Here is a 19064-nt window from a genome sequence, read left to right as displayed (position 1 = left end):
TCTGTGACCAGACCATGATAGTTTAATATACATTCTGTGACCAGAACATGATTGTTTGATATACATTCTGTGACCAGACCATGATGGTTTGCATGTAAAAGAACCCTTGGCAGTTGGAATTCAATAAAGAGTAGACGATAGTGCCGCTGCCCATACAATATTTCCCTCATAGCACACTGTATCCCCGTCTTCATTAGCCCAGTCGGAGCAGAACAATAGAACATTAAACTCCATTTCATTTCATTTTCCCACAATAGAGGCAAGCATAATCCGCGTGTTTTTGATGATATAAACAAACAATTAAGTGAGTAAAATCATTTGACAGGTCTCTGTTCAATTCATTTGAATTCTTCTTTGTTCGTTTTTGGGTCCTCACTTCCGCTTTCACCTCGGGTGATATCGTAGACAAGATTGAATCCTAGCCTGGATATTCTTTTTAATTTTATTTTCTTAATTAAATGTTCATTATAGGATGGATTAAGCCAAATAAAATTTGATAAGACGCACAGGGACTTAAACATGCATTATGCAAGAGGTACATATGCCTATTGCAGGTCTTTCTTTAGGCTTGAAATGTTATATAAACTATTAATTAGACATTTATTAACATGAAAAGATCTTAATCAACTCTTGATGCCATCTTATCTGTCCGATTTTCATTGGATTTGAATCTGATCTGCTGTTCAATGCCCGTTGATGATTAAATGCAAAAATGGATAATCAAGACTTTGTTAGTTATCGTGACAGCCCTAACAATAACAATCGAGGCTACAAAAATTTTAGAATAAGGTTTTCTTGCTTAAAGTGAAGCAATTTGACTGAAATTTTCAGCATATTCCCTTTACATTATCTATTAACTATTATCGTCAGAAGTTTATCTAATCTTCCGTAATGGATAATCAAGACATTGTTAGTTATCGTGATAGCCCTAACAATAACAATCAAGCTACACAAGTTTATAAAATAAGTTTTCTCGACTTAGAGTGAATCAATTTGACCGAAATTTTCAGCATATTCCCTTTACATCATCTTTTTGTTAACTATTATCGTGAGAAGTTCATCTAATTTTCCATAATGTATCTTTAAATAACCTATAACCAGATAACATGTAAACAAACGTAAACAAAAACATCAAAGATATTCAGGACCTTTTAAGTTTCAAAAAATAAGGAACATGTCTTCAAATTATTAGAGATAGTTTGATTTCATTTCTTTTATCTAAAGCCGAATGTTATTTTTAATGGTTCATGTTGATGCATTGATCAGGTTTGGGGCGTAAATTTAGATCATCGCAGTGCTATTAAATTTCCCACTGAGGTGAGACCACCTGGATATTTGCCATTTTTTATAAAAGCATTTTCAATTAGATTTGACTTTTTAACGACTAAGATTTTTATCACGAAATGACTACTTTTCTTTAAATAATTTGTTTTAAAATTGTGAAATTCTTCAAGTTACGGAAATAGCTGTTGGGTATTGATAAGAATATGTTTAACCACTGTCTATGTGGTTAGAAATATGTGAATAAACCTGATACAGCTTTTAAGTGGCTGATGAGTGAGAAGCGAGGAATGTGTCATTTTGCGAGGCCTGTCCAAATTAGTTCTATTTATTTCAGATTTAACATTGCATTTTTTTCTTCTTAAAAACCAGGGAACCTTGATGTGAGTTTATGCTATGACACTTCAATATGAGTGCTGTTTGGGAAACCTCAATTGTGGTGCACACTAACATACTTCAATATGTGTGTTCCCAAAAACACCTCAATTTGAGTATAAACCACCTCAATTTGATCATAATAGAAGCCTCAATATGAGTTCTCTCTGATAAAGCTCAATACAAGTGTTCTCTGTGGAAGCTCAATTTCGGGGTGGTTGTATTACTGCTCACAAATGGTTATGGTTTTAAAATTAGAAATGTTTTTATTTAACCTATTAAAATCAATTATAATAGTTCACTGGCCTAATCATCTTATTTTTCTTTTCATCAGGTCCACGAATAAATGGTCACGCAGAGCATAAACGTCACCGAGAATTACGCCACGCCTATCACGATACCTCCACAGTTTTAAGTAGCGATCTAGAATCTACGAGTTTCTTTGATTCAGAAGATGATACAGGTAGCAGGTAAGAATTTAGAACTATTTCATCCATTCTAATGTTTCAGTTTTATCACTCATCAAGGTATTGCAGACAATCTATAGGTTAAAGTCAACGATTTCTGATAATTTATCCAGAGTTATGGCCCCTGAGCACTTTAATAAATGGCGAGTCAATTAGTGTTGCTAGATGATCCCAAGTCATATATTCGACTTTCTATTTTGACAACCGATTCAGATGGATTGTGCTTAGTTTTATATGAAGTATTTAAATCATTAATTTGATTTTATTTCAGATTTTCCACAGTCACAGATAATACAAATCCTTCATCCAAATATGGTCGTCATAAACGACGGAGGCGGCGGCATCGACCGCCACCGATCAGTAGGGTAAGTAAGTCTGTAATTTGGTTTATCATAAAAAATAGAAATTGTTTCAAAAACCATACATGGAAGCGGGGGAATGGATGGCCGAATGGTTAGCACGTGCGCGCTGTATCATAAGGCCTGTCATTGAGTTAAATGGCATGGTTTCGAATCCCCAGTTGTACGTGACAAGGAGTCTAGTCGCCTGTCCAACCTCTTGGGTTTTCTTCTCTCTCTCTCTCTCTCTTTCTCTCTCTGATTTTGGTCATATTTTTCCAGTCTTCACTGCTGTATCATTGAAATTGACAGGCTGGAGAATTGTCCTGTCTGTCAATCTATATCTCTCACTCAAAAGGATAAGAAGGTTCCCAGGCATTTCCACTGTTGTTTCCTCTGTCAGTTTTGAAAGCCTAGAGGCCCATCTAGGAACAAAGTCTTTTTATTCAGACGACACATACAAGAACCCTCGATAGTTGTAAGTTGATGAATTTTCAAGGAATTTCGTAATCCCTCAAATAAAGGGATTCAAATTAGCTGCTCTAAGGTGTCATCAATATCTGAGAATTCTGATAATAAATGAACCCATGTGAAATTTTTGTTTGTATGTATTTTCAGGCATCATCTTTTAGCAGTATAACAGATTCAACCATGTCTCTAAATATAATAACAGTTGTTTTAAATATGGGTAAGATCATACACTAGTTATATGTATCATCCTTCATACAGGGTGGCCCTCACAACCACTGCTTCCTTCTTTAAAAGTTCATCAGGATTTTCCACCATGGTTTCCCCTTGTCAGTGGTGCAGGACAGAGGTCTTACAAGGACATCTGTCTAGTCATTCGGATAGTTACAAAAAAAAACCAAAGTCCTGTGTATACATTGATGTGCACGTAAAAGATCCCTTGACAGTTGGAATTCGATATAAGAGTAGGCCGTAACGCCACTGTCCTGACAAAATTCCCCTCATAGCACACTGTATGGCGTATACTTGTCTTCATTAGCGCAATCTGAGCAGAACCATATGATGTTAATCCGGATTTCATTTCATTTTTTAGCAACGTGGACTGAAGTCACTACATTATTTTCATAGTAGACCTGCCCCTGTTTTGTAAAAAAAAGACTAAATGCTTTGTCTATATCACATATTACTATAAATTGCACATATATTATACACCCTGTGACCCTACCCACAAGGAAACAAATTAATATAAGTCTCCTTGGTTTGTTTTTCTATCCTGTTCTTTATGCCTTGAAATTGTAGAGTATTTTCAAATTAAAAACTATTGAAACAAAAATTATTATGTCTAGGCCAATGTTATAAGTTTATAATTTTGCGTTATAATTTTAACAAAAATTATTATGTCTAGGCCAGTGTTATAAGTATTGTGTTATAATTTTAATAAAAATGATTATATCTAGGCGAATGTTATTTATAAGTATTATTTGTTTGTATATTTCAGACACTGTAAATTTTCTTGGTATCAGTATTGTAGGTCAGAGTAATAAAGGAGGTGATGGGGGTATTTATGTCGGTTCTATAATGAAGGGGTAAGTTTAAATTGTCTTTGATATCAGGTGGCCGAATGGTTAGCGTGTGCACGCTGTATCATAAGGCCTGTCATTGAGTCAACGGACGTGGTTTCAATTCCCTGGTTGTACGTGACAAGGAGTAGGGTCGTCTGTCAAACCTTACGGGTTTTCTCTGGTTTCCTCCCACTGCTAAAGACGTCCTACACGCAAGTGATTTGTTGCAAAAAAAAAAACACAATAAAATTGAACCATGTGTTAGTCCCGAAATGACCTAGTTTGTGTCGAGTGGAGGTTAAATCTCATCTCTCTCTCTCTCTTTCTCTCTCTCTTTCTCTCTCTCTCTCTCTCTCTCTCTCTCGCTCTCTCTCTCTCTCTCTTATGGATATCAATGTCAAAATAAAATTCTGAATTCATAGAGACTCATAGTTACTAGATTTATTTCAGCTTTTAAATTGTACTTTATTAAATTATTAACATTTTTAGTGATTAATTTAGAAACATATTGAAATTTAATTGAATTGTATATTAAAGTCTCTCTGTGTCATTTGAATTTGTGGAAAATAATGAATTATCCACAGCTTAATCTGTGTTAAAATGTTTTCAAATTGATTCATTAACATTTAATTAAAGATGAATTATTCAAGAGCTAAATCTGCCTATTCCAGGTCTATCTGTAAGCCTTGAATGTTATCTAAATTATTAATTAGACATTTATTAACATGACGAGACCATAGTCAACTCGCGATACCATTGGATACACTAGATTTTCAGTATATTAGAACGGTTATATTTTGTTTGTTTAATTATTTGAAGTTATTTCCCTTGTTGTATTGTAGGGGTGCTGTAGCTCAAGATGGTCGAATAGAACCAGGAGACATGATATTAGAAGTAAACGGTGTTAGTTTTGAAAATATGAGTAACGACGATGCCGTTAGAACATTACGAGAAGCTGTACAAAAACCAGGGTACGTATTTTGTTTGCTCTAGCAATAATGTTACTGTGTGGGTTTGAGCGTGGAGCCGTGGTGATTCAATGAGTAAGATGTTGGCTCGTTAACCGGGAGGCCACATGGTTGATCCTGGTGTTAACGGAGAAAGTTCATCAGGATTTTTCAGCATGGTTCCCCCTGATCAGTGGTGCAGGACGAAGGGTCTGGCAAGGGACAACGCATATTGGTTTGGATGGGACAAAAAAAAAAAACGGAGGTCCCATGTAAACATTGCCGTGCCTGTAAAAGAACCCTTGACAGTTGGAATTCGATATAAGAGTAGGCCGTAGTGGCGCTGTCATGGCAACATGTTCCTCATAGCACACTGTATGGCGTATGCCCGTCTTCATTAGCCCAGTCGGTACATAACAGTAGGACGTTAAATCCTATTTCATTCATTCTGTTCGTCATATTTAAAATTTGAAGTATAGGCAAGAATTGATCTCTCAAAGATCCTGCATATTTTTTTCTTTGTCTAAGACAGTTTTATTTATTCATAAATGATAATTGTATTTTCAGGCCAATAACCCTAGTTGTAGCAAAGTGCTGGGACCCAAACCCTAAAGGATATTTTACCGTGCCAAGACAAGAACCAGTTCGACCTATTGACCCCTCGGCCTGGGTTGCTCATACGACAGCGTTACGAGAACAATATATGGGAGGTGGGACATGTAATTATATGGGAAGAGGTGTTGCTAGTACGTCAATTAGTAATATGACTTCCACCAGTTCATCTTTAACTAGTTCTATACCAGAATCAGAAAGTAAGTTACGACTTTTTATAAACAGTATTTTACTTACCAATTGCAGGCCGGAAATGTTATACAAACTATTAATTAGACATTTATTAACATAAAAAGATCTTAATCAACTCTCGATGCCATCTTATGTGTAAGATTTTTGCAGGATTTGAATCCGATTTGCTGCTCAACGCTCACTGTTAATTTAATTTAAAAATGGATAATCAAGGCTATGTTTTTTTATTGTTCCGGCTTTAGTAATGATGATCAGGACTAGGCCGAAAATTCAAAACCTAATATCTCGGTTCAGAAGGGAGCAATTTGACTGAAATTGCCAGCTCTTTATCTTATCTTCCATAATGACTTGTTTGGGAAAGGGTGGAGTGGGGGTCGATGGTTTCAACATTTTCACTTCTCGATGCAAAATATGCAGAGTATCTTAAAGCCACTTTCGCCATTTGTATTTTGCCGACAATATCTATATTTTCATGGCTTTATCAATGTACTCACACAGGCATATTTCGGCATGGTTTCTCCTTGTCATTTGTGCTAAACACAGGGCCTGGCAAGAAATAATTTCTAGTTATTCAGATGAGATGAAAAATCTGTTTGCCGTGTACACGTTGGAATTCGATGAAAAGTAGCCGTATATGCAGGTGTTCCAACAAAATCTACGTCATAGTACACTGTACAGTGTATGCCTGTGTCATTAGCTCGATTGAAGCAGGAAATTGAGACATTAGACCTCATTTAATTATTCAATTCAAAGTGTAAATAAATTTGTTCACCATAATTCAACTATTTATTTATTTCAGGGTTTGATGACCTTAACTTGACAATAAATACCGATATGGAAACAGTAGTCAAGGCAATGGCACAACCCGACTCTGGGTTAGAAATTAGAGACCGTATGTGGCTCAAAATAACTATACCAAATGCTTTTATAGGTAAGAAAAACTATATCTGGATAAATATAGGGTGCCCTGGGAGGGGGAGGGGCACTTGTCTGCCAAGTGGTTGAAAGCATGGGGGAATCCAGTGGTGGAAGGATACAGGGCACTTGTCCGCTAAGTGATCGAAAGCATTTGGTATATATGGTGGAATCTAATATTGGAAGATTATGAAACACTTGTCTGCTAATTGTTGAAAACATGTGCTATATACGGTACATTGGGGGTGGGGGGGGAGGGATCAAGTGGTTGAAGGGTACATGGCTGGAACTAGTGGTGGGCACTTGCTGGTAAATGATCTAGATCATGTGTTATGTATGATATCCACTGGTGAAAGAGCCCTGGATTCTACTCTACTAAGTTAATATAAGAATTTAATTAAATGTTACTTGAAAAGTAAGTAAGTGCCGCAAATTTGTAGCCCAATTTTAATCGGATCTAATAATGTAATTGTGCTCGATCTCCATATGTAAATCTCGAAATTAGCAAAGTGTTGACGAGAAGTTACTCCCCATTCAAATCGGGCTCTCGTTCCACAAAGCATTCTCAGAATTTACTCAACTTTCAATCACTGTTTATGAGTAATATCTTTGATCCAGAAACACAAAAATCTTATTGATGTATTTGATACATTAAAACAAGAGTTTTATAAAGGGCTATATTTAAGTTAAGTAAATTCTTAACTAAAGTCTGAGAATATTTAGGGAACACGAGGGCCAGATAAAGTCATTATGCTCAAGCTCCATATGTTAGTCTCAAAATAACCAACATATGTTGTCAAGATGTTAAACCCCATTCTAATCTAATATTGTAATTGTTTTATTTCAGGTGCTGATTTAGTAGATTGGTTATTTACGCATGTCGATGGTTTTGCCGATCGTCGAGATGCACGGAAATACGCCTGTAATCTTCTTAAAGCTAATTATATTCGTCATACCGTTAATAAACTTACTTTCTCAGAACAATGTTATTATGTCTTCGGTGATTTAAGAGGTGAGACAATTTAAATTTAACAAATTATTTAAAAAAATATTACTTTATTGATTATAAATTATGAAAGGGTTAAGAGTCAAATGAATTCACTTACAAAACTCTTTTTTTTTTATTATTCTAATATACATTGATAAGGACAAGGCTAGTCCTTTTAATGGTACTAAAAAAACAAGTTCCAGTCATGTACATGTTGGCGTGTATGTAAAACAAAGCTTGACACTTGGAATTCGTGAAAGATATGGCAGAAACACTGATGTCTAGGCAATCAATTCCTCCCTGGCATTGTACAAGTGACCATTGATAGTATTAACCATATGTAATGGTAACTTTTACAACAAAGTTAACGGATATTTTCGTATTTATGATTGATTGGAACCTTGTCTGCTCCCATATCAGCACGTCTCTGTACCAATAACTTTATGTAATTTATCAATCATTTATTTAACATGTTTTTAATTCTTCTTTACAGGTGGTCCTCCAGTTTATCCAGGTAACATCCTCTATATAGTTTAAACATCATACTTCATACACCATTAAAACTATGATATTTATAAACTATAAAATCATACTTCACACAACATTAAGTATATTCGTGAATCAGTTCCCTGAACTCTAGGAAAACAGATTCTGTCCTATCAACTTGCACGGTGTATGGCATATGTCTGTCTCCAGTAGACAGAAAGGAGTCACGGTGGATGAGTGAGCAAGACTCTGGCCCGCTAGCCTGGAGGTCGGGTGATCGATCCCTGCATTCGCCGAGAAGGTTCATCAGGATTTCTGACGTGGTTTCCCCATGTCAGTGGTGCAGGATGGAGGGCATGACAAGTACAGCTGTCTAGTCGTTCAGATGGGAAGAAAAACCAAGGTCCCATGTATACACTGGCATGCACGTAAAAGATCCCTTGGCAGTTGAAATTTGATATAAGAGTAGAACATAGTGCCACTGCTTGGGCAAAATTTCCCTCATAGCACACTGTATTAGCCCAGTCTGAGTAGGATGTTCAAACACATTTAATTTCATTTACATTATCCATAAAAGTAATATGTTAAACCTGATTTCATTCATTAGTTATTTTTAATTCCCTACATTTTATATTTTTTCAGATCTGACATCATTAAGTTTAGAGGATGTAGATTCTGTATCGGAAGCCGATCGTGATACGTTAGCGCCACTTCCCCCTCCATCATGGAACAACCAATATCCTTACAGTAGTTCAAGTTATTTACCACAGAACCTTAGTTATATCCCCCCGTATAGTTACACTAGTACGGATACCACTAGTTATATAGGCAGCTTTATAGATGGAATGGCTCCCCCTCCTCCAACAGGGGGTGGGGGAAACGGTAGTGCCGGTAGTGTTCATAGTGCTTCAGGTAAGTTTACCATTTTTATATTTATTTTGGAATTTTTATTGTTACTTAGTTACAATATATCACAGTTTTATTGCAATAGACATAGCTGCATTGAATGTGGGTGTTGTGATGGCAACAACTGCATTGCAATGTGGTGTTGTTATGGCAACAACTGCATTGTAATGTGGTGTTGTTATGGCAACAACTGCATTGTAATGTGGATGTTGATGCCTGATAACAACAGCTGTATAACAAGACTCCATAATTTACTCACTTTATTAAGAATTCCCTGTGCATGAAGATTCCGCAGTGAGCTAAATTTGATATAAATCTCAGTTCAAAACTTGAATTGTTGAATTAATAAATAAAATTACTTAAAAGCACATCTCAAATACTATAATGTAATATTGTATGTGTATATATATATATATATATATATATTAGCAAGGTAAGTGGGTTATATATCATATATTCTATTTGTCTGACGAAAATTTATTTTGTGTCTGTTTTGGCCATTTTAACTTTTCCGATCTTCTGATGTGATTTTGATATCAAAATTGTCAGTAAAGTGAACGAAGTAAAAGATTTCCTAAGAAGGAATAAGCATATAGTGCCTTTTTCATGATCTCCTTTACTAATTGACAAAATATTCTGGATAGTTTTTTGGGGAAAAGAGGCATAAATTACTATTACCTTCACTTGATGTGGCCTGGAAGAAAACGGTTTTAATTGTATTTGGCAAAGTTTCAGTAACCATTAAAATTGTATCGGACACCCTTTAGAATTGTGCCGGACATCTATTAAGGATATCAATAAAATACTATATTAGACCAATTTGACAGACACCAAAACATTTGTGTCAAGACAAAGCCTAGATCTGTGCCTGACATTCTATGATGTTCACCTTATTTCCAAACGAGCTCCAGATGATAAAAGGGGATGGGGTGGGGTGCCAAATGGTTAGCATGTGCGCTTTGTACAATAAGGTCTGTCATTTAGTCAACTGACGTGATTTAGATTCCCCGGTTGTACATGTGACAAGGAGTAGGGTCGCCTGTCCAACCTCATGCGTTTTCTTCGGGTCCTCCGGTTTCCTCCCATGCAAGCGAATTATTGAAATGAAACACTACCACGTGTTAGTCCCGAAATGACCTAGTTTGTGTCAAGTGGAGGTTAAACTCCATTTCTCTCTCTCTCCAAATGATATGTCTTAAGTTTCGAAATAAGTTAAAATGGCCAAAATAACGAGATTTTATGGATAATTTTGTATACTAGGTGGGAGTTATTTATGTATACACACCATATTTTGATATAATAAAAATTATTAGAAACAATAAAACCACCTTAAACAGACAAAATAACCACAAATATGTAGAGCAAGTTCATGGTAAAGGGGACATATTGATCAAAAGTACAAGATTTGCGATACATTGTACATAAGAAGGAAAGTGTCGTACAAATGGCACGTCAATTACCGTGAAATTGTTGTGTTATATTTTGTGTAAATGAATGTTTAATGTGGGTTGTATTGTATATATGTTTATATCATGTTATGTTATATATTATATTGTATATGATATGCTGTCTGTCTACTGCTGAATATTAACCATGCGTTTTATTAATATACTCCTCATGCGCTATCAAACTAAAGGGATGTTTACACACAACTCTTACTAAAGTCGTTTTTCATTGCAATATTGCAACTCAAATATCAACTCAAATAAGAAAAACACACCTTGATTGCTGACTTTGAATTATTGATCACATACGACTTGAGCTGACCATAAGGCCAATCCAATTAAAAACCCACTTCAATCACGTGAAATATGTTTTGTCTAAAATTCCAAAACTTAAAAAGTTGAAACTGAAAAACTACTTTGGGGTTTTTATATTAAGTCTTTTCCACGAAGAAATAAGAAGTGAATTGAAAGTGGTATGGGCTTATAAGAAGTGTATACATCCCTTAATATGATACGTCATTTAACACACTACTGTCTTGTAGATTGGCTTATTTAACCAATATAATCATTATCATGTATTATTCATATTTATCTCCCTTTATGAGCTAACTGTAATGATGTCATGTGACTGATCTCTTACGTAAAAATCTCTGTATCAAATTCGTCAGAATCCTCAAAAAGCAATCTTGTCTATTCGTCTTAATTTAACAGTTGTTTGGGGGAAGTTAATAAATTTATTAGTTTAATTTTCTGAGTAGAAAGAAATACAGAGTAAAATTAGTTCGGAATAATGCGGGAATATTCGATGATTCTGAGATTAATGTCTACACAAATGTCCAAACATGCGAGATTCGACTGGTGCTATATATATATATATAGACTCAGACTGGGAAATAACAATTTTATTTGTCATTTATTAGAATTTGTGTGCTGGACATACATTAAATATATCATTAAAACACAGAAAAAGGTCAAATTCTAACCAAAATTACAGGTCCTGAGTTTGTTGGACATTGTCCGTGACAGATGCCCTATTGCCAGGCTTGTTGATTCTAAAGGCTAAGTCTATTTGTTAAGGCCAGCTCAATTTTCGTCTAGGTCACTGAGATGTAAATAAGGTTAGGGCACGTGATTGTTGGTGAGATTGTAGGTTAGGGTTAGGGTAAGCAGTAGGGTGAGGTCCAGGGTTAGGGTTAGGTTTGGGATTAGCACTAGCCCTGTTTACATCTTGTGGCCTTTTACCAAACTTGAAGTTGGCCTAATCGGATAACCGATTTTAAATTATGCTGGTAGACTTGATCATTACAGTAGTTCATGGCATATTATATTATAATCATCATTTTTCCCATCTCTCCTAACTCATAACATTGTTCTCTCAAAGAGGTTATTTTTGATGCAAATAGCCAGAATCAAATTTTACACTCTGTTGTTCAATATCATGATTTCTTATATTCTGTTTTGGAAATGTTTGTAGCACGATATCTAACAGTTGAATTTAAAGATATTTCTTACTAATGTATCAAAAGCATTTTTTTTTATATAAACGCCAAATTAGTTCATATTTAATTCTACTCCAACATTTTTGTTTTGGAACGGTTTTCAATGACGGTATCGAACATGCACATGCGTAGTACTTTCTGAAATTTTGAGATCCCTATTTAAATGTTTTGTTCCTCCATAGTACTGTCGTCCTCGGTATCCATAGTGATATCGTTCCATTCTACTCCACTAAACCCCTGAGTCCATTCATGGATTATTCACAAATTCAAATTATCTGCCCCCGATGATTTCATCAGCCACGTAGGTTGATTCTACAAAACAATAAAAAAAACAGTTTACATACCAGTCTTAGTGTCATTGCTTACGTTCACCTCAGTACAGCAGCTTGTTAGAAAGTTTGTACGCAAAAAAGAAATACCGAAGATGTAGTTTTGTAGACATTAGTAGTTTTAGCGTAGATGTTTCGAATTTCTGCCATGATAATAACTGACATGTTATGTATGAGTCACAAACAAACCACATTACACAAATATCTGTGATAATTGATTCGTCATTTGAAGGATTTTCATTCCGTGGACAAATTACCTATTTTGTTAAATAAAATTGGAACTTTTTCACTGTAAATTTTACATAATTATGAAGTGAGTTAAGACCCTCGCTTGCTAGCCTGAAGGGCTTCAGGTGTTGGTCGGGAAATTCCTTTGGATTTTCCAGCTCTGTTTATCCTTGTCAACGTTGCAGGACAAGAGTGCCTGACAGGGTGTCAAATCGTTTGGATGGTACGAAAAACCAAGGTCCCATGTACACATTGGCCTGCACGTAAAAGAACCCTTGACAATTGAAATTTGATATAAGAGTAAGAGGTTGCACCGCTGTCCAGGCAAAGTTGCCCTCATAGCATACTGGATGGCGTATGCTCGTATTCAATAGCCCAGTTCGGCGCAGAATAGTAGGATGTTAAACCCGATTTCAATTCTTAAACTTGCCTGGTCTCCCCCTCGCCCGGACTGATCTCCCCCTCGTTCAGCCTGGTCTCTCCCTTGACTAGCCTGATCTCCCCCTCGACCGGTCCGATCTCCCCCTCCATCTGACCTGGTCCCCCCCACACTCAGCCTGGTCTCCCCCCCTCACCCGGCCTCATCTTCCCCTCGACCGGCCTGATCTCCCCCTAGCAGTAGACAACACAGTAAGACCAAGAAAATAAACCCCTTGATAAAGCATCCTTATTTCTACATTCTCTGCAATGTTTTAGTTTCTGTATTGGGTTGCTTGTTTTGTTTTTATTTTTTTTGCACAATTGGCAAGTTTTGCACGCTTCTTCTGATTTGATTTGCTTTTGTTTTCTTGTGTGTGTGTGTGATTATTTTAATTTTAATTTTTAGTTCTGCATGGTTGATTTCATCGCATGAATTTTCAGTTCAGTAGGTTATTCAGTTTATTTTTAGCCATTAACAGAATTTTAATGATTTTTTGAATTTTTTGTATTTTCTTTGTAGCACTTTAGGCTTTAGTTACGTTAGAATGTGTGTTGGAGATTAGTAGAATCAATTTTCATCAATTTTCAAATGATGCTGTGTTTTAGTATTTTTAGATTGCTGAATATATGGTGGGTGGGGGAGGGATGGGACGGATTTTTAGATATTTAGATTTTTTGAAAACTCTATTAATAGGACTGTTCCATTTTTAAAACACCTGTCTAACCTCGTGGGTTTTCTCCGGATCCTCCGGTTTCCTCCCACTGCTAAAGACACCTGCGCACAAGTGAACCATGTTAGTCCCGAATTGACCTAGTTTGTGTCATGTGAACTTCAAACCCCATTTCTCCCCTCTCTCTCTCCTCCCAACAAAATGAAACCTCCACCAAGAAAGAATGACACCTCTCTCCTCCCACAAAATGAAACCTCCACCAAAAAAAAAGAAAAAAAGAATCAGTTTGAAAAAAGTGGTGTTCCCTTTATTCTGGTCTTCTTTAAATGGAACGTATATGGGCATCAATTTTAAAAAAAATTACAAAACAATGAATTACGATTTACTCAAAGCATTATACAACCATGAGAGAGAAAAGCCAATTTTAATAGTAAAGGGAAATTAAGTTTTTAAAACACTAGTTTTATAGCATGGGGAAAAATTAAGTCTTTAAAAAGACCATTTTTGATTTTTAGCAGATAAAATATAAAACACAGTGTTTTTGAGAATTGAATAGTTTGTTGTTTATATTTTCTTGTAGTGTTTTTTTTGGTGTTTTGATTATATTTACAGTAGCGGGACAAGATTGTGTTTGTTTGTTAAGTACATACAATCAGTTACGCAAGCTTTGGGAAAATAAGGATAAACAAAACGGCCACAAGTCGTCTAACCCGGACATTTCTAAATATGGGCAGCATGTGGACCAGCAGCATGTTTATAATAGCACGCAGATCTCAACAGGTAGATGGAGTAGTCAACACAAGCATAGATACTGAAACATTGTAAATGTTAAGGGCCTGCGCTGGATCCCACAGAACAGTAAACACAAGTCTCTATCTTGGTAGATAGACTGGAAGAAAATAATTACTTTTGAAAAAAAAATAAAAAATTGTAGAAATGTTATAATTAATTTCAATTTTAGTTGAGATTTATTTTTTTTTAAAATTTGACAATGTGATGAACAAAGCGCAGGTCCTGTTTTTTTTCCGGGATATATGACCTACTTACTAATTTGGGAGCAAGGACCTAAACAATTATTAACAATGAAAGCATAACTTGGATTGGAAAAATCATTTTTACGTTGTCGTGCTAGCACCATGTTTGGTCTAATCGTCATTTGCTTTCTCTTTTCGTTTGTGAGTGGAAACGACCGTTCATGACCGAAACTTGACAAAGTTTGCTGGAAACCACAGGTTTGAGCTAGACGGACTCAAACTTGTTCCAAAGTTTACATAAAATGTGACATTTTTTTCTGCCTGTTCTATTTTTAAATGATCTTGAATGAGACATTTGATTAGTTCATATTAAGTTTGCAGCGATATCAAAAGTTTTAACGCGCAAGCTACTTTCAGAATCATTGCGATAAATTACAGAGACTTTTGATTACAAGTTATTATGTGATGCATCTTGATTGCTGTTTTGGTTTAATCTATCCACCTGAATAAAACAACAGAGCTAGCATACTGAAGACAGAATAACATTTCATCTTCATCCTCATAGAATTATATCATTTGCCAATAGAATTACAGGAATGTCTTTCATCTTATCTGCTGCTGTCGCATGCTGCACAGTAATTCATATAATATTTCATTATGATTGCAGGGGGGTTGTATCATAAGATCTGTCATTGAGTCAACTGGTTTGGTTTCAATTCCCCGGTTGTACGTGACAAGGAGTAGCTTCGCCTGTCCAACCTCGTGGTTTTTCTACAGATCCTTCGGTTTCCTCCTACTGCTAAAGACCCCTATGTACAAGCGAATTATTGAAATAAGATTGAACCGTATAACCTAGTTTGTGTCGAGTTGACGTTAAACCCTATCACTCTCAATATGATTGACTTGTTGGAAGTTTGTAAATGAGCTTTGATTAAAATTTAAGATATCTAATAAGATAGATTTTTGGCAACCAGTGTAATTGCCCATCAGTGGCTATATATTAAAGATAGTGACTCTCGCTGAATCATGCCTTTAAAAACACCCTGAGGGGATAAGTTGTAAAATGTTTGCTGTGTGGACCTACTCACTGTCCAACTTCGTCGGTTTTCTCTGGGTTCTAAAAATCCTACATACAAGGGAATTATTGAAATGGCAATTGAACCGTGTTAGCCCCGAAAGGACCTAGTTTTTATCGAGTGGACATTAAACTCTTATTTCTCTCTCCCTTTATAACAGTAGGACGATCAACAACCCCATTTCATTTCTCTCTCCCTTTATAACAGTAGGACGTTAAACCCCATTTCATTTCTCTCTCCCTTTATAACAGTAGGACGATAAACCCCATTTCATTTCTCTCTCCCTTTGTAACAGTAGGACGATAAACCCCATTTCATTTCTCTCTCCCTTTATAACAGTAGGACGTTAAACCCCATTTCATTTCTCTCTCCCTTTGAGGTATTTTAAGTGTCTATATAGTATGAAGTTTCCGCGGGGTCACTGGAGTGTGGTTGGGGGTTCCCATTGTGGAAAATCCAGTTGCTCTTAGTTACGTTGTTTGTAATAGTAATCACTTTCCTATGAATTCATTCACCAAATATTACACAATAATCTGGCACTATTGTTAGTAGTAGTTTTAATTAGGAGCTGTGTTCATTTCCTCATTACAAATTAAGAAATTTATTGAATTGTGACGTGTTCAGTCCCACATAAGGTGACAAGGAATGCAGTTTATTTAAATGGGGACAGTGTTTATTCCCCCGACATGGTATACAGTTTATTAAATGGAGACTGTTTATTTATAAGGGATCCAGTGCATTGAATGGGGACTGTGTTTATTCCCCCTACATGGTATGCGGTTTATGAAATGGGGACTGTGTTTATTTATAAATGATGCAGTTCATTGAATGGGGACAGTGTTTATTCCCCCATACGTTATTACAAGGGATATAGTTTATTAAATGGGGACAATGTTTATTCCCTGTACAATGTATACAGTTTATTGAATGAGGACAATGTTTATTCCCCGTACAATGTATACAGTTTATTGAATGGGGACTTTGTTCATTCACCCATAAGTTATTACAAGGTGTACAGTTTATTATTAAATGGAGACTGTGCTCATTCCCCCCATAAGTAATATTTATTACAAAGTATGTAGTTTATTAAATAAAGGCAGTGTTTATTTCTCCTGTCAGTTATTACAAGGTATACAGTTGATTAAATTGTGATATTCTTCATTCACCCATAAGTTATTAGAAGAGTTTAAATTTGTTAAAGTCTCTGAGCTATAGTGGGGGGTTGGATGGCCGAATGGTTAGCGCGTGCGCGTTGTATCATAAGGTCTGTCATTAAGTCTACTGGCGTGGTTTCGATTCCCCGGTTGTCTGTGACAAGGAGTAAGGTAGCCTGTCCAACCTCTTGGTTTTCTATGGGTCCTCCGGATGTTTATTGATCAAGGAACACAGCTTCTAATATATGCAACCCATTTTTCTGCTGCTTTTGTATTGCTATATTTATTATCTGTGTACATGCTTTACTGTTTTGATGGTTGTACAGTGGCGTATACACCGTATTCAGGTTGTAGATTGGTGCATTCATTAGTGGAATTCAGCTAACATCACATAGATTGATGAAGGAACCATTAATACTCACACTAATATTCAAATCTGTGAATTTGAATAGTTGTTCAGGGCTATACAAACAGATTTATTTAGCATTTGTTATTTGATGCCAATTGAAAAGAATAGAATTTGATTTGTTTTGTTTTTCTTGTTCCCAGTGGAATATTTTCTTGTATTTTAAGATATACTAACGACTAATGGAAGATACACATTGATTTGAAAGATATGCTTGTCTAGAAAACTGATAATTTTCCAAAAGCAGTCCATAAACTATCATTTTAATTGTATTGAATAGCACTCCAATAATGGCTTAGAATATTCGAATAGTATAATCAGCATTCAATGTAATGACCACTGGGCATTGAAGAGGCCAAAGGGCATTACTGATAATACATTTGATACCTTGAATGCCTAGTCTAAACACAACTGAAAAACATTCTGCCTGCAATTCACGATGCTCCTTTTAATTGAATGTATCTGGGAGACTTGAGACTATTCATTAGAAGGAGGGGGTAGACAGTGGTCTAGCGTATAAGGTCTTGTGCTTTTGATTCCCTGCTTGTACGTAACAAGGAGCAGGGTCACCTGTCCAACCTTGTGGGTTTTTTCCAGGTCCTTTTGGTTTCCACCCACTCCTACGGGCATGCGAAATATTTAAACAAAATTGAGCCATATGTTAGTCCCGAAATGACCTAGTTTGTGTAGAGTGGACGTTAAACCCCATTTCTCTCTATCTCTATTCATTAGGGCTCTGATTTTGGTCATATTTTCCAGTCTTCACTGCTGTATCATTGAAATTGACAGACTGTAGAATTGTCCTGTCCGTCAATCTGTATGCCATAGAATCCTATATAATTTTAAAGGCAACAAGGTATCAAATGTATTTGTTCAACCACAATCAATCTAATTTGATCAAATAAATTTTTGTACCATTTGGCAGTTCAAAATGCCTGTCTGTGTCTTCCCATGAAATGGTCTACGACAGCTGACAGCATACTGAGTAAGACTTTGTGTCATGATAGAATCGTGGAATTAAACAACTGTAATAAACAAGGTCCTGTTGTTAATAAAACTACAACAATTCCAATCAAATCTTCAGGTTAGTTGTTAATAATACTACAACAATTCCGATCAAATCTTCAGGTTAGTCTATTTACGGAAAACCTTTGACGAATAACCAGAGTTCTTAATAATCTTTGAAACCACGAAAAAATGTTTTTCGTTAAAGGAGATGGTCCATCTATTTATAGATTAGGGTGGTCTAACGCATATGCTTTAGATCATAAGATCTGTCACTGAGTCAAGTGGCGTGGTTTCGATTCCCCGCTTGTACATGACAAGGAGTAGGGTAACCTGTCCAACCTCATGGGTCCTCTGGTTCCTCTCAATGTAAGTTATTGAAATAAGATTGAACCATATATTAGTTCCAACATGACCTACATGTAGCTTGTGTCGAGGGGATGTTAAACCCCATTTCGCTCTCTCTTGTAGAATATATAAACAAATGAACCATCGTCTTTAAAAGTTCTAGGGTGGCTCCAGATCTGTTAAAAATAATATTTTATTTTATTAGAGCATCAACAAAGGATTGTGGTTCTTCTGTTATGAAACAGAATGATTTATAAGTGTAAAAGTGCTGCTATTTTGAACACATATCAACATATGTATAAAATTGTTTATATTAGTTGATGGTAAGATTACCCTGCAGAATATGGGAACATGTACAATATGGTCATATTGTCTGTTGTCACAATATTGTTACTCAAAGTTACGCTCATTGCCCTTGTGATGTTCTTCCTATGAACTTTGTTATGGGTTTGGCCATGAAATCTGTATATTTA

At 35.9% G+C, this 19064-nt stretch overlaps 1 protein-coding gene across 5 annotated transcripts in view; it reads left to right on the top strand.

Moving 5' to 3' along the window:
- Positions 1–19064, top strand: part of LOC126828647 (segment polarity protein dishevelled homolog DVL-3) — a 66123-nt gene that overhangs the window by 32778 nt on the left and 14281 nt on the right. For 3 of the 5 annotated variants that reach the window (XM_050558541.2, XM_050558539.2, XM_050558540.2), the window contains 11 exons: positions 1991–2126; positions 2395–2488; positions 3080–3149; positions 3927–4014; positions 4833–4961; positions 5505–5749; positions 6541–6672; positions 7504–7668; positions 8138–8158; positions 8773–9042; positions 14241–14408. In XM_050558541.2, the coding sequence (XP_050414498.1) occupies positions 1991–2126; positions 2395–2488; positions 3080–3149; positions 3927–4014; positions 4833–4961; positions 5505–5749; positions 6541–6672; positions 7504–7668; positions 8138–8158; positions 8773–9042; positions 14241–14408 (1518 nt within the window). The remainder of the gene's footprint in view (positions 1–1990; positions 2127–2394; positions 2489–3079; positions 3150–3926; positions 4015–4832; positions 4962–5504; positions 5750–6540; positions 6673–7503; positions 7669–8137; positions 8159–8772; positions 9043–14240; positions 14409–19064) is intronic. The other 2 variants (XM_050558543.2, XM_050558542.2) reach the window with 1 other exon arrangement.

This window comes from Patella vulgata, chromosome 7 (genome assembly GCF_932274485.2).
Source record: "Patella vulgata chromosome 7, xgPatVulg1.2, whole genome shotgun sequence".
In the NCBI taxonomy this organism is placed as follows: Eukaryota; Metazoa; Mollusca; class Gastropoda; family Patellidae; genus Patella; species Patella vulgata.
This window is presented reverse-complemented; position numbering and strand designations above follow the sequence as displayed.